We start from the raw sequence: 15,041 nt of genomic DNA on the forward strand, positions 1-15,041 counted from the left end.
GATTGTACGGCTCGGGGACGAAACTCCAGCTACCACTCAAACCGGTGACGGAAGAGTTCAAGGTGACGAAGGTACGACAGGTCATCATGTTGAGAGACAGCGTAGACGCCAAGGTCAGGAATGAGAGGGTCGAGACACGCACAGGACGAAAGAATCAGAAGCACGCTTACAGTATGGAGACATCGTGGGGACGCTTGCAGCGGGGCGAATAGGACTGGGCACAATATCTGGACCTACACGGCGCAGTGCAAGTCCAAGGGAGCGACGGGACATGACTCAAGCAGAAGTCAGACAGATGGAGGAGGAGACCAGACAGGTGAGAGCTGTCACTTTGGGACAACAGGGGAGTTGGCTGCATTGGGAAGGCGCGAGACAACGGAATATATCGTGGGGTGAGATCTGGAATATAGAGGGAAATGTGTTGTCATCATGTACAGTTGCCCTCGCAGACGGGAGGTACACATGGCGCCACGACCAGGTCCTCAAGGAGATAGCTGCGAGCCTTGACAGTGCAAGAAAAAAGAAGAGGGCATTGCCAATGGGACAAAAGTTAAACAACTTTGTGAAGGTAGGAGCGAAGGGAAAGAGCAGCGTGGAGGGAGTTTGGATACTAACAACGGCAGCAGACTGGGAGATGAGGGCTGACATCCACCAACGCATGGGATTTCCAGAGGAAGTCTTGTCAACACCCCTTCGCCCAGATATTTTGTTGTGGTCCCGGAACTCCCAGCAGGTCTTTATGGTGGAACTCACAGTACCATGGGATGACAGGATTGAATAGGCACACGAAAGGGAGAGGCTGAAGTACCAGCAACTCGTGAAGATTGTCAGGAACAAGGTTGGAGGACATGGTGCCTTCCATTTGAAGTCGGATGTCGAGAGTTCCCCGGCCAGTCATTGTGGAGAACTCTGAGATTGTTGGGCGTCGTTGGAGCAGAAAGGAAGAAGTTCGTGGGAGCAGTGAGTAGACAAGCAGAGGCGGCATCATGCTGGATTTGGAGGAAGAGAAACGAGAGATGGAGCGGTCACCTGCAACAGAGCTAGACACACACGGTGACGAGTCGTAGGACATCACTACACAGACGTGATATAGCAGACAGAACTAAGCTGTAGCAACAACCAGACAGCATCTTGCAGTGACATCGAGGCAGCAACAAGAGCTGGTCAGTTCCTGGCTGGGATTGATCACCCCAGTCGGCGCACCACTGGAGGACGTCGTGGATTAAGCGCCGAAACGTCTGAGGAAGGAGGTGATGGAACTGGCCAGCATTGGAAGATTTCTTACGCAATTAGATACAGGAATGGGGGCTGGTCATACCACAGGCGATGACAGGCGGGTCAGATGACCTAAAGTACTATATCTGATCTGCAGTGGTAAATTGCATTTCCAACACATTTTAAGTGCATTCTGTATACGATTATCTTAGTCCGAATGCATCATTTTGTTAGAGTTTGAGTTCACAAACACATCAAGACTGTACTTTGGGTCAAAAATCGTACACCGATGATATTTATATTTATTTTGGACTTGTGTTTAAATAGCCGGACTAGTAAAATTTTGGGGTTTACTGGTCCAAAGGACTGGCAGTGAAAAGTTACAGTCCAGACGAAAATGTAAGGAACTAATTACCCTTACTTATTTGGCAGTCGGGATTATAATGCGGACAGTTTAGGCTTGGAATGATGGTGTCCGTATTATCAAGGGTTCACTGAATACATGTGTGATATATCAAAAGAAAACTTTTCCATTTGATTAAAACGAAGATTTATATCAGTTTGAATAGTACACGTACACATATGAGTAACGATCATTTGAACAAGAATCACAGCTCCCTCTGTGACAACAGAGCAACATGCAACCTCTGTCTTCATCACTGTACATACATCTAAGATAGCAATTGGTTCGCTACATCAGAAGGGTCAATCTTTTACACATATGATTTCCCACACAGTCATATAAAGTCATAGCAAGCAACGTTCAAGGTCATCTAGGTAAGACAATCAATTATATATAGGTACTAATAATCTTATACAAGGCGACAAGAGGCCCAGAGGGCCTGTATCGCTCACCTGGTATCGCAAACTAATGATTTTTAAAGAACTACCTCTAATTCCTAACAGGTCGGGTAGTGATTTAAAGGATTTAGCTCTTTTTTACCTATTTGGCCCCGCCCCTGCTGCCCCGGGGGGTCAGAGTCAAGATTTATACAAACTATGTTTCCCTTCCCCCAAGGATGTTTCTAACAGGTTTTATTTGATACAGAACTCTATGACTAGTAGTGATTGAAAGGAAATGTTGACGGACGGATGATATGCCACGGCATAAGTTTTTAATACCAGACCTGCAGGCCAGGTGAGCTAAAAAAGAGAGAAAATATAGACTACTTAGATCTGTATTCCTATACTGAAGGTTTATAGAATTCTCCAAAATTCATAAGTAATTAAACAAAGTTTTGTACATAGTTAATGAAAATTCAGATTTAAAATACACAAATTAAGAAAGAAAAAAGGCCTTAATGGTCATGTGAATTATCCAGACCCGTGGAATAGGAAAAGAATTAATTATGGTTCTTCATGATGGTGACATTGGTATACATCTTGGTATTCTGGACATGCAGGCCAATGTTATTGGCAGAGTTTATCAAACAACACTTCTTAAGCTGATCTTCCTATCAATTCATTTCAATTTTCAGCACCAGTGGAACTAAAGAACCTAAAACCTTAAAGTTGGATTTCGCTTTGACCTGAAAAATAACAACATTTGGCCAGGCTCATGTCAGGATCATTTCAGGCAAGTTTTGGCTAAATTGCACCAGTTGAACTTGAGAAGTTCAACATGTGTTTTCAAGATGGCAGTTGTGGTGGCCATCTTGGATTTCACATTGACTTAATATAATTTGGTTGGGCCCATGTTAGGACTATTTCAGGCAAATTTCAATCTAATTAAAATTAGACTTGTAATTCCACTCCACTACGATGCTCAACGTTACGCTCCAATACAAGATCTAACAACACGCCGTTTGGGGTCACCTCAGCATGACCCCTATGGTTAGCCAATCAGCAAGTCGTTTACGAAATCTTTGGTGTGGTTGATTCTCTAGGAAGTATAAATGGCTAACAGTACGTCCCGAGATGTTCCGATTCTTGGCCAGAGGTCATACTGAGGTGACCCCAAACGAGGTGTCGTTAGATCTTGTATTGGAGCGTAGCGAAGAGCATTGTATGTAGTGGAGCAGAATTACAAGTATTTTAATTAGATTGCTCAAGTTTCAGCTGAATCGTAAAATTAAGATTGCGACATCTTGGATTTCATATCCACCCGAAAAATAACAAAACTTGATTGATACCATGTCAGGATCATATTGGAATAAATTTTGAATTTTGAGGCCAGTTTTATAATGTATCGATAAGTTCATCTCCAACAGCACCACACAATTTTTTTTTTTTGTGGGGACAGTTATTTCCAATCTCACCGACAATTTTATAAAACAATCTTATTTAGTCCTAGCTATGGGGACAGCATCACACAATCTAGTCCTGTGGTGGTAGTCTTTTCCAGTCTATGGGAGTCTTGCCCTTCTCTGTGAGGTAAGTGTTGCACTTAGAGAAATGTCTGCAGCCCATGAAGCCACGATGAGCCGACAGAGGGGATGGATGGACACCTTTCAGGACATAATGCTTCTTCTGAAATGGAAGAAATTTATATTGTAATTATTAGGAAACAAATGGTTTGTAAATGTTTCAACCAAAATGTCACACAGAAGGGTTTTAGTGATCCAACCATTAAAGTTGTATAGTCTATAACTTTTTCTCATTTTGTCATCAAAAAAAGCATTTAAAGTGTTCTACATATTTTTCTTCACCACTGTAAGTTTTCAACTACCCATATTTACAGAGATTGTTTGTATTCGCAAAGTTATTAAATAATTTAACTTAAATATTGATTTTCCACGTGTTCATGTTTAAAAAAGCTCGAAAATTTCCAAACCGTTCCGATCTGTATGAGGATTGCATGGTCAAGTGATACGACTTGGAAGATTCCGATCTATACGGGTATTGTCAATATAGGTCACGTAATGCAACTCAGTTTTCTGATATTACCCAAAAGTTTAAACCTGGCGTTGACTTTGGCGTTTCTTTCAAAATATGTGATATCTCATGCGACATTTACCACTAAATATATCAATAAAATATTGCTGCTGTTGTGGATCTGAACCATCATATATAAGCATCCATATTCACAAATTGTTTGTTATATGATAGTTTGTGATGGTGAAAATTACAAGAAATGCAATTTTCAATGTTTTCATTTCCCCCTAACCTGGTCTATACAAGCTCCTTTCTTCTGTGCGTACGACCCCCAAAGAATAAACACCAGTTCCGTCGTGTTCTTGTTGAGATAAGATATAACGGCATCTGTGAATTTCTCCCATCCTCGGTCTTTGTGGGAGTTAGCCTGGTGCTGGCGTACCGTGAGACAGGAGTTCAACAGAAGTACACCTTAAATAGATAATACAGTAAGCTTGTGGTAAAGTGAGACAGGAGTTCAACAGAAGTACACCTTAAATAGACAATACAGTTAGCTTGTGGTAAAGTGAGACAGGAGTTCAACAGATGCAAGCCTTAAATAGACAATACAGTTAGCTTGTGGTAAAGTGAGACAGGAGTTCAACAGATGCAAGCCTTAAATAGACAATAGAGTTAGCTTGTGGTAAAGTGAGACAGGAGTTCAACAGAAGTACACCTTAAATAGACAATACAGTTAGCTTGTGGTAAAGTGAGACAGGAGTTCAACAGATGCAAGCCTTAAATAGACAATACAGTTAGCTTGTGGTAAAGTGAGACAGGAGTTCAACAGATGCAAGCCTTAAATAGACAATACAGTTAGCTTGTGGTAAAGTGAGACAGGAGTTCAACAGATGCAAGCCTTAAATAGACAATACAGTTAGCTTGTGGTAAAGTGAGACAGGAGTTCAACAGAAGTACACCTTAAATAGACAATACAGTTAGCTTGTGGTAAAGTGAGACAGGAGTTCAACAGACGCAAGCCTTAAATAGACAATACAGTTAGCTTGTGGTAAAGTGAGACAGGAGTTCAACAGACGTACACCTTAAATAGACAATACAGTTAGCTTGTGGTAAAGTGAGACAGGAGTTCAACAGACGCAAGCCTTAAATAGACAATAGAGTTAGCTTGTGGTAAAGTGAGACAGGAGTTCAACAGAAGTACACCTTAAATAGATAATACAGTAAGCTTGTGGTAAAGTGAGACAGGAGTTCAACAGATGCAAGCCTTAAATAGACAATAGAGTTAGCTTGTGGTAAAGTGAGACAGGAGTTCAACAGACGTAAGCCTTAAATAGACAATACAGTTAGCTTGTGGTAAAGTGAGACAGGGTTCAACAGAAGTACACCTTAAAATAGACAATACAGTTAGCTTGTGGTAAAGTGAGACAGGAGTTCAACAGACGTAAGCCTTAAATAGACAATACAGTTAGCTTGTGGTAAAGTGAGACAGGAGTTCAACAGACGTACACCTTAAATAGACAATACAGTTAGCTTGTGGTAAAGTGAGACAGGAGTTCAACAGAAGTACACCTTAAATAGACAATACAGTTAGCTTGTGGTAAAGTGAGACAGGAGTTCAACAGAAGTACACCTTAAATAGACAATACAGTTAGCTTGTGGTAAAGTGAGACAGGAGTTCAACAGAAGTACACCTTAAATAGACAATACAGTTAGCTTGTGGTAAAGTGAGACAGGAGTTCAACAGATGCAAGCCTTAAATAGACAATACAGTTAGCTTGTGGTAAAGTGAGACAGGAGTTCAACAGAAGTACACCTTAAATAGACAATACAGTTAGCTTGTGGTAAAGTGAGACAGGAGTTCAACAGAAGTACACCTTAAATAGACAATACAGTTAGCTTGTGGTAAAGTGAGACAGGAGTTCAACAGACGTACACCTTAAATAGACAATACAGTTAGCTTGTGGTAAAGTGAGACAGGAGTTCAACAGACGTACACCTTAAATAGACAATAGAGTTAGCTTGTGGTAAAGTGAGACAGGAGTTCAACAGAAGTACACCTTAAATAGACAATACAGTTAGCTTGTGGTAAAGTGAGACAGGAGTTCAACAGAAGTACACCTTAAATAGACAATACAGTTAGCTTGTGGTAAAGTGAGACAGGAGTTCAACAGACGTACACCTTAAATAGACAATACAGTTAGCTTGTGGTAAAGTGAGACAGGAGTTCAACAGAAGTACACCTTAAATAGACAATACAGTTAGCTTGTGGTAAAGTGAGACAGGAGTTCAACAGAAGTACACCTTAAATAGACAATACAGTTAGCTTGTGGTAAAGTGAGACAGGAGTTCAACAGATGCAAGCCTTAAATAGACAATACAGTTAGCTTGTGGTAAAGTGAGACAGGAGTTCAACAGAAGTACACCTTAAATAGACAATACAGTTAGCTTGTGGTAAAGTGAGACAGGAGTTCAACAGAAGTACACCTTAAATAGACAATACAGTTAGCTTGTGGTAAAGTGAGACAGGAGTTCAACAGACGTAAGCCTTAAATAGACAATACAGTTAGCTTGTGGTAAAGTGAGACAGGAGTTCAACAGACGCAAGCCTTAAATAGACAATACAGTTAGCTTGTGGTAAAGTGAGACAGGAGTTCAACAGAAGTACACCTTAAATAGACAATACAGTTAGCTTGTGGTAAAGTGAGACAGGAGTTCAACAGACGCAAGCCTTAAATAGACAATACAGTTAGCTTGTGGTAAAGTGAGACAGGAGTTCAACAGACGTAAGCCTTAAATAGACAATACAGTTAGCTTGTGGTAAAGTGAGACAGGAGTTCAACAGACGTACACCTTAAATAGACAATACAGTTAGCTTGTGGTAAAGTGAGACAGGAGTTCAACAGAAGTACACCTTAAATAGACAATACAGTTAGCTTGTGGTAAAGTGAGACAGGAGTTCAACAGACGTACACCTTAAATAGACAATACAGTTAGCTTGTGGTAAAGTGAGACAGGAGTTCAACAGATGCAAGCCTTAAATAGACAATACAGTTAGCTTGTGGTAAAGTGAGACAGGAGTTCAACAGAAGTACACCTTAAATAGACAATACAGTTAGCTTGTGGTAAAGTGAGACAGGAGTTCAACAGATGCAAGCCTTAAATAGACAATACAGTTAGCTTGTGGTAAAGTGAGACAGGAGTTCAACAGATGCAAGCCTTAAATAGACAATACAGTTAGCTTGTGGTAAAGTGAGACAGGAGTTCAACAGATGCAAGCCTTAAATAGACAATACAGTTAGCTTGTGGTAAAGTGAGACAGGAGTTCAACAGAAGTACACCTTAAATAGACAATACAGTTAGCTTGTGGTAAAGTGAGACAGGAGTTCAACAGACGCAAGCCTTAAATAGACAATAGAGTTAGCTTGTGGTAAAGTGAGACAGGAGTTCAACAGAGTACACCTTAAATAGACAATACAGTTAGCTTGTGGTAAAGTGAGACAGGAGTTCAACAGAAGTACAGCCTTAAATAGACAATACAGTTAGCTTGTGGTAAAGTGAGACAGGAGTTCAACAGAAGTACACCTTAAATAGACAATACAGTTAGCTTGTGGTAAAGTGAGACAGGAGTTCAACAGAAGTACACCTTAAATAGACAATACAGTTAGCTTGTGGTAAAGTGAGACAGGAGTTCAACAGAGCAAGCCTTAAATAGACAATAGAGTTAGCTTGTGGTAAAGTGAGACAGGAGTTCAACAGACGTAAGCCTAAAATAGACAATACAGTTAGCTTGTGGTAAAGTGAGACAGGAGTTCAACAGAAGTACACCTTAAATAGACAATACAGTTAGCTTGTGGTAAAGTGAGACAGGAGTTCAACAGAAGTACACCTTAAATAGACAATACAGTTAGCTTGTGGTAAAGTGAGACAGGAGTTCAACAGACGCAAGCCTTAAATAGACAATACAGTTAGCTTGTGGTAAAGTGAGACAGGAGTTCAACAGACGTAAGCCTAAAATAGACAATACAGTTAGCTTGTGGTAAAGTGAGACAGGAGTTCAACAGAAGTACACCTTAAATAGACAATACAGTTAGCTTGTGGTAAAGTGAGACAGGAGTTCAACAGAAGTACACCTTAAATAGACAATACAGTTAGCTTGTGGTAAAGTGAGACAGGAGTTCAACAGACGCAAGCCTTAAATAGACAATACAGTTAGCTTGTGGTAAAGTGAGACAGGAGTTCAACAGAAGTACACCTTAAATAGACAATACAGTTAGCTTGTGGTAAAGTGAGACAGGAGTTCAACAGAGTACAAGCCTTAAATAGACAATACAGTTAGCTTGTGGTAAAGTGAGACAGGAGTTCAACAGACGTACACCTTAAATAGACAATACAGTTAGCTTGTAATAAAGTGAGACAGGAGTTCAACAGACGTAAGCCTAAAATAGACAATACAGTTAGCTTGTGGTAAAGTGTGACAGGAGTTCAACAGACGCACACCTTAAATAGACAATACAGTTAGCTTGTGGTAAAGTGTGACAGGAGTTCAACAGAAGTACACCTAAAATAGACAATACAGTTAGCTTGTGGTAAAGTGTGACAGGAGTTCAACAGACGTACACCTTAAATAGACAATACAGTTAGCTTGTGGTAAAGTGAGACAGGAGTTCAACAGAAGTACACCTTAAATAGACAATACAGTTAGCTTGTGGTAAAGTGAGACAGGAGTTCAACAGAAGTACACCTAAAATAGACAATACAGTTAGCTTGTGGTAAAGTGAGACAGGAGTTCAACAGAAGTACACCTTAAATAGACAATACAGTTAGCTTGTGGTAAAGTGAGACAGGAGTTCAACAGAAGTACACCTTAAATAGACAATACAGTTAGCTTGTGGTAAAGTGAGACAGGAGTTCAACAGACGTAAGCCTTAAATAGACAATACAGTTAGCTTGTGGTAAAGTGAGACAGGAGTTCAACAGACGTACACCTTAAATAGACAATACAGTTAGCTTGTGGTAAAGTGAGACAGGAGTTCAACAGAAGTACACCTTAAATAGACAATACAGTTAGCTTGTGGTAAAGTGAGACAGGAGTTCAACAGACGCAAGCCTTAAATAGACAATACAGTTAGCTTGTGGTAAAGTGAGACAGGAGTTCAACAGAAGTACACCTTAAATAGACAATACAGTTAGCTTGTGGTAAAGTGAGACAGGAGTTCAACAGACGCAAGCCTTAAATAGACAATACAGTTAGCTTGTGGTAAAGTGAGACAGGAGTTCAACAGAAGAACACCTTAAATAGACAATACAGTTAGCTTGTGGTAAAGTGAGACAGGAGTTCAACAGACGTACAGCCTTAAATAGACAATACAGTTAGCTTGTGGTAAAGTGAGACAGGAGTTCAACAGAAGTACACCTTAAATAGACAATACAGTTAGCTTGTGGTAAAGTGAGACAGGAGTTCAACAGAAGTACACCTTAAATAGACAATACAGTTAGCTTGTGGTAAAGTGAGACAGGAGTTCAACAGAAGTACACCTTAAATAGACAATACAGTTAGCTTGTGGTAAAGTGAGACAGGAGTTCAACAGAAGCAAGCCTTAAATAGACAATACAGTTAGCTTGTGGTAAAGTGAGACAGGAGTTCAACAGACGTAAGCCTTAAATAGACAATACAGTTAGCTTGTGGTAAAGTGAGACAGGAGTTCAACAGACGTACACCTTAAATAGACAATACAGTTAGCTTGTGGTAAAGTGAGACAGGAGTTCAACAGACGTACACCTTAAATAGACAATACAGTTAGCTTGTGGTAAAGTGAGACAGGAGTTCAACAGAAGTACACCTTAAATAGACAATACAGTTAGCTTGTGGTAAAGTGAGACAGGAGTTCAACAGAGTGCAAGCCTTAAATAGACAATACAGTTAGCTTGTGGTAAAGTGAGACAGGGGTTCAACAGATGTAAGCCTTAAATAGACAATACAGTTAGTCTGTGGTACAGTGAGACAGGAGTTCAACAGAAGTACACCTTAAATAGACAATACAGTTAGCTTGTGGTAAAGTGAGACAGGAGTTCAACAGAAGTACAAGCCTTAAATAGACAATACAGTTAGCTTGTGGTAAAGTGAGACAGGAGTTCAACAGAAGTACACCTTAAATAGACAATACAGTTAGCTTGTGGTAAAGTGAGACAGGAGTTCAACAGAAGTAACCTTAAATAGACAATACAGTTAGCTTGTGGTAAAGTGAGACAGGAGTTCAACAGAAGTACACCTTAAATAGACAATACAGTTAGCTTGTGGTACAGTGAGACAGGAGTTCAACAGAAGTACACCTTAAATAGACAATACAGTTAGCTTGTGGTAAAGTGAGACAGGAGTTCAACAGACGTACAGCCTTAAATAGACAATACAGTTAGCTTGTGGTAAAGTGAGACAGGAGTTCAACAGACGTACAGCCTTAAATAGACAATACAGTTAGCTTGTGGTAAAGTGAGACAGGAGTTCAACAGAAGTACACCTTAAATAGACAATACAGTTAGCTTGTGGTAAAGTGAGACAGGAGTTCAACAGACGTACACCTTAAATAGACAATACAGTTAGCTTGTGGTAAAGTGAGACAGGAGTTCAACAGAAGTACACCTTAAATAGACAATACAGTTAGCTTGTGGTAAAGTGAGACAGGAGTTCAACAGACGTACAGCCTTAAATAGACAATACAGTTAGCTTGTGGTAAAGTGAGACAGGAGTTCAACAGAAGTACACCTTAAATAGACAATACAGTTAGCTTGTGGTAAAGTGAGACAGGAGTTCAACAGAGCAAGCCTTAAATAGACAATACAGTTAGCTTGTGGTAAAGTGAGACAGGAGTTCAACAGACGTAAGCCTTAAATAGACAATACAGTTAGCTTGTGGTAAAGTGAGACAGGAGTTCAACAGAGAAGTACACCTTAAATAGACAATACAGTTAGCTTGTGGTAAAGTGAGACAGGAGTTCAACAGAAGTACACCTTAAATAGACAATACAGTTAGCTTGTGGTAAAGTGAGACAGGAGTTCAACAGACGCAAGCCTTAAATAGACAATACAGTTAGCTTGTGGTAAAGTGAGACAGGAGTTCAACAGACGTACACCTTAAATAGACAATACAGTTAGCTTGTGGTAAAGTGAGACAGGAGTTCAACAGAAGCACAGCCTTAAATAGACAATACAGTTAGCTTGTGGTAAAGTGAGACAGGAGTTCAACAGAAGTACACCTTAAATAGACAATACAGTTAGCTTGTGGTAAAGTGAGACAGGAGTTCAACAGAGTACACCTTAAATAGACAATACAGTTAGCTTGTGGTAAAGTGAGACAGGAGTTCAACAGATAACTTAAATAGACAATACAGTTAGCTTGTGGTAAAGTGAGACAGGAGTTCAACAGAGCAAGCCTTAAATAGACAATACAGTTAGCTTGTGGTAAAGTGAGACAGGAGTTCAACAGAAGTACACCTTAAATAGACAATACAGTTAGTCTGTGGTACAGTGAGACAGGAGTTCAACAGAAGTACACCTTAAATAGACAATACAGTTAGCTTGTGGTAAAGTGAGACAGGAGTTCAACAGAAGTACACCTAAAATAGACAATACAGTTAGCTTGTGGTAAAGTGAGACAGGAGTTCAACAGACGCAAGCCTTAAATAGACAATACAGTTAGCTTGTGGTAAAGTGAGACAGGAGTTCAACAGAAGTACACCTTAAATAGACAATACAGTTAGCTTGTGGTAAAGTGAGACAGGAGTTCAACAGAAGTACACCTTAAATAGACAATACAGTTAGCTTGTGGTAAAGTGAGACAGGAGTTCAACAGAAGTACACCTTAAATAGACAATACAGTTAGTCTGTGGTAAAGTGAGACAGGAGTTCAACAGAAGTACACCTTAAATAGACAATACAGTTAGCTTGTGGTAAAGTGAGACAGGAGTTCAACAGAGCAACCTTAAATAGACAATACAGTTAGCTTGTGGTAAAGTGAGACAGGAGTTCAACAGACGTAAGCCTTAAATAGACAATACAGTTAGCTTGTGGTAAAGTGAGACAGGAGTTCAACAGAAGTACACCTTAAATAGACAATACAGTTAGCTTGTGGTAAAGTGAGACAGGAGTTCAACAGAAGTACACCTTAAATAGACAATACAGTTAGCTTGTGGTAAAGTGAGACAGGAGTTCAACAGAAGTACACCAAATAGACAATACAGTTAGCTTGTGGTAAAGTGAGACAGGAGTTCAACAGACGTACACCTTAAATAGACAATACAGTTAGCTTGTGGTAAAGTGAGACAGGAGTTCAACAGAAGTACACCTTAAATAGACAATACAGTTAGCTTGTGGTAAAGTGAGACAGGAGTTCAACAGAGATACACCTTAAATAGACAATACAGTTAGCTTGTGGTAAAGTGAGACAGGAGTTCAACAGAAGTACACCTTAAATAGACAATACAGTTAGCTTGTGGTAAAGTGAGACAGGAGTTCAACAGACGAAGCCTTAAATAGACAATACAGTTAGCTTGTGGTAAAGTGAGACAGGAGTTCAACAGAAGTACACCTTAAATAGACAATACAGTTAGCTTGTGGTAAAGTGAGACAGGAGTTCAACAGAGTACACCTTAAATAGACAATACAGTTAGCTTGTGGTAAAGTGAGACAGGAGTTCAACAGACGTAAGCCTTAAATAGACAATACAGTTAGCTTGTGGTAAAGTGAGACAGGAGTTCAACAGAAGTACACCTTAAATAGACAATACAGTTAGCTTGTGGTAAAGTGAGACAGGAGTTCAACAGAAGTACACCTTAAATAGACAATACAGTTAGCTTGTGGTAAAGTGAGACAGGAGTTCAACAGAAGTACACCTTAAATAGACAATACAGTTAGCTTGTGGTAAAGTGAGACAGGAGTTCAACAGAAGTACACCTTAAATAGACAATACAGTTAGCTTGTGGTAAAGTGAGACAGGAGTTCAACAGAAGTACACCTTAAATAGACAATACAGTTAGCTTGTGGTAAGTGAGACAGGAGTTCAACAGACGTACACCTTAAATAGACAATACAGTTAGCTTGTGGTAAAGTGAGACAGGAGTTCAACAGAGTACACCTTAAATAGACAATACAGTTAGCTTGTGGTAAAGTGAGACAGGAGTTCAACAGAAGCACACCTTAAATAGACAATACAGTTAGCTTGTGGTAAAGTGAGACAGGAGTTCAACAGAAGTACACCTTAAATAGACAATACAGTTAGCTTGTGGTAAAGTGAGACAGGAGTTCAACAGAAGTACACCTTAAATAGACAATACAGTTAGCTTGTGGTAAAGTGAGACAGGAGTTCAACAGAAGTACACCTTAAATAGACAATACAGTTAGCTTGTGGTAAAGTGAGACAGGAGTTCAACAGAGTACACCTTAAATAGACAATACAGTTAGCTTGTGTAAAGTGAGACAGGAGTTCAACAGAGACCTTAAATAGACAATACAGTTAGCTTGTGGTAAAGTGAGACAGGAGTTCAACAGATACAGCCTTAAATAGACAATACAGTTAGCTTGTGGTAAAGTGAGACAGGAGTTCAACAGAAGTACAGCCTTAAATAGACAATACAGTTAGCTTGTGGTAAAGTGAGACAGGAGTTCAACAGACGTACACCTTAAATAGACAATACAGTTAGCTTGTGGTACAGTGAGATAGGAGTTCAACAGAAGTACACCTTAAATAGACAATACAGTTAGCTTGTGGTAAAGTGAGACAGGAGTTCAACAGATGTAAGCCTTAAATAGACAATACAGTTAGCTTGTGGTAAAGTGAGACAGGAGTTCAACAGACGTACACCTTAAATAGACAATACAGTTAGCTTGTGGTAAAGTGAGACAGGAGTTCAACAGAAGTACACCTTAAATAGACAATACAGTTAGCTTGTGGTAAAGTGAGACAGGAGTTCAACAGAAGCAAGCCTTAAATAGACAATACAGTTAGCTTGTGGTAAAGTGAGACAGGAGTTCAACAGATGTAAGCCTTAAATAGACAATACAGTTAGCTTGTGGTAAAGTGAGACAGGAGTTCAACAGACGTACACCTTAAATAGACAATACAGTTAGCTTGTGGTAAAGTGAGACAGGAGTTCAACAGAAGTACACCTTAAATAGACAATACAGTTAGCTTGTTGTGGTAAAGTGAGACAGGAGTTCAACAGAAGTACACCTTAAATAGACAATACAGTTAGCTTGTGGTAAAGTGAGACAGGAGTTCAACAGAAGTACACCTTAAATAGACAATACAGTTAGCTTGTGGTAAAGTGAGACAGGAGTTTCAACAGACGCAAGCCTTAAATAGACAATACAGTTAGCTTGTGGTAAAGTGAGACAGGAGTTCAACAGAAGTACACCTTAAATAGACAATACAGTTAGCTTGTGGTAAAGTGAGACAGGAGTTCAACAGAAGTACACCTTAAATAGACAATACAGTTAGCTTGTGGTAAAGTGAGACAGGAGTTCAACAGAAGAACACCTTAAATAGACAATACAGAGTTAGCTTGTGGTAAAGTGAGACAGAGTTCAACAGACGCAAGCCTTAAATAGACAATAGAGTTAGCTTGTGTAAAGTGAGACAGAGTTCAACAGAGTTACACCTTAAATAGACAATACAGTTAGCTATGTGGTAAAGTGAGACAGATTCAACAGACGCAAGCCTTAAATAGACAATACAGTTAGCTTGTGGTAAAGTGAGACAGGAGTTCAACAGAAGTACACTTAAATAGACAATACAGTTAGCTTGTGGTAAAGTGAGACAGGAGTTCAACAGATGCACATCCTTAAATAGACAATACAGTTAGCTTTGTTATGGTAAAGTGAGACAGGAGTTCAACAGAAGTTACAGCCCTTAAATAGACAATACAGTTAGCTTGTGGTAAAGTGAGACAGGAGTTCAACAGATCGCAAGCACCTTAAATAGACAATACATGTTAGCTTGTGGTAAAGTGAGACAGGAGTTC

General features: G+C 39.6%; 2 protein-coding genes across 4 annotated transcripts in view; one reads left to right on the top strand and one right to left on the bottom strand.

Moving 5' to 3' along the window:
- The first annotated feature begins 271 nt into the window (after nt 1–271).
- Nucleotides 272–781, top strand: LOC138334582 (uncharacterized). Its single transcript, XM_069283233.1, has one exon. It carries the CDS (start codon nt 272–274, stop codon nt 779–781), a length of 510 nt encoding a protein of 169 aa, XP_069139334.1.
- Nucleotides 782–1,748: 967 nt separating this feature from the next.
- Nucleotides 1,749–15,041, bottom strand: part of LOC138335354 (uracil-DNA glycosylase-like) — a 28,577-nt gene continuing 15,284 nt past the window's right edge. For all 3 annotated transcript variants that reach the window (XM_069284399.1, XM_069284400.1, XM_069284401.1), the window contains 2 exons: nt 4,322–4,500; nt 1,749–3,684 (listed from right to left, as the gene is read on the bottom strand). In XM_069284399.1, coding sequence (XP_069140500.1) covers nt 3,532–3,684; nt 4,322–4,500 — 332 coding nt within the window. In that variant the 3' untranslated portion in view covers nt 1,749–3,531. The remainder of the gene's footprint in view (nt 3,685–4,321; nt 4,501–15,041) is intronic.

The sequence above is a fragment of the Argopecten irradians genome, chromosome 11 (genome assembly GCF_041381155.1).
Source record: "Argopecten irradians isolate NY chromosome 11, Ai_NY, whole genome shotgun sequence".
NCBI lineage: Eukaryota > Metazoa > Mollusca > Bivalvia > Pectinida > Pectinidae > Argopecten > Argopecten irradians.

Excerpts from the sequence above, each read along its gene's own strand:
- LOC138334582 (XM_069283233.1), top strand. The coding sequence starts at position 272 with ATGACTCAAGCAGAAGTCAGACAGATGGAGGAGGAGACCAGACAGGTG.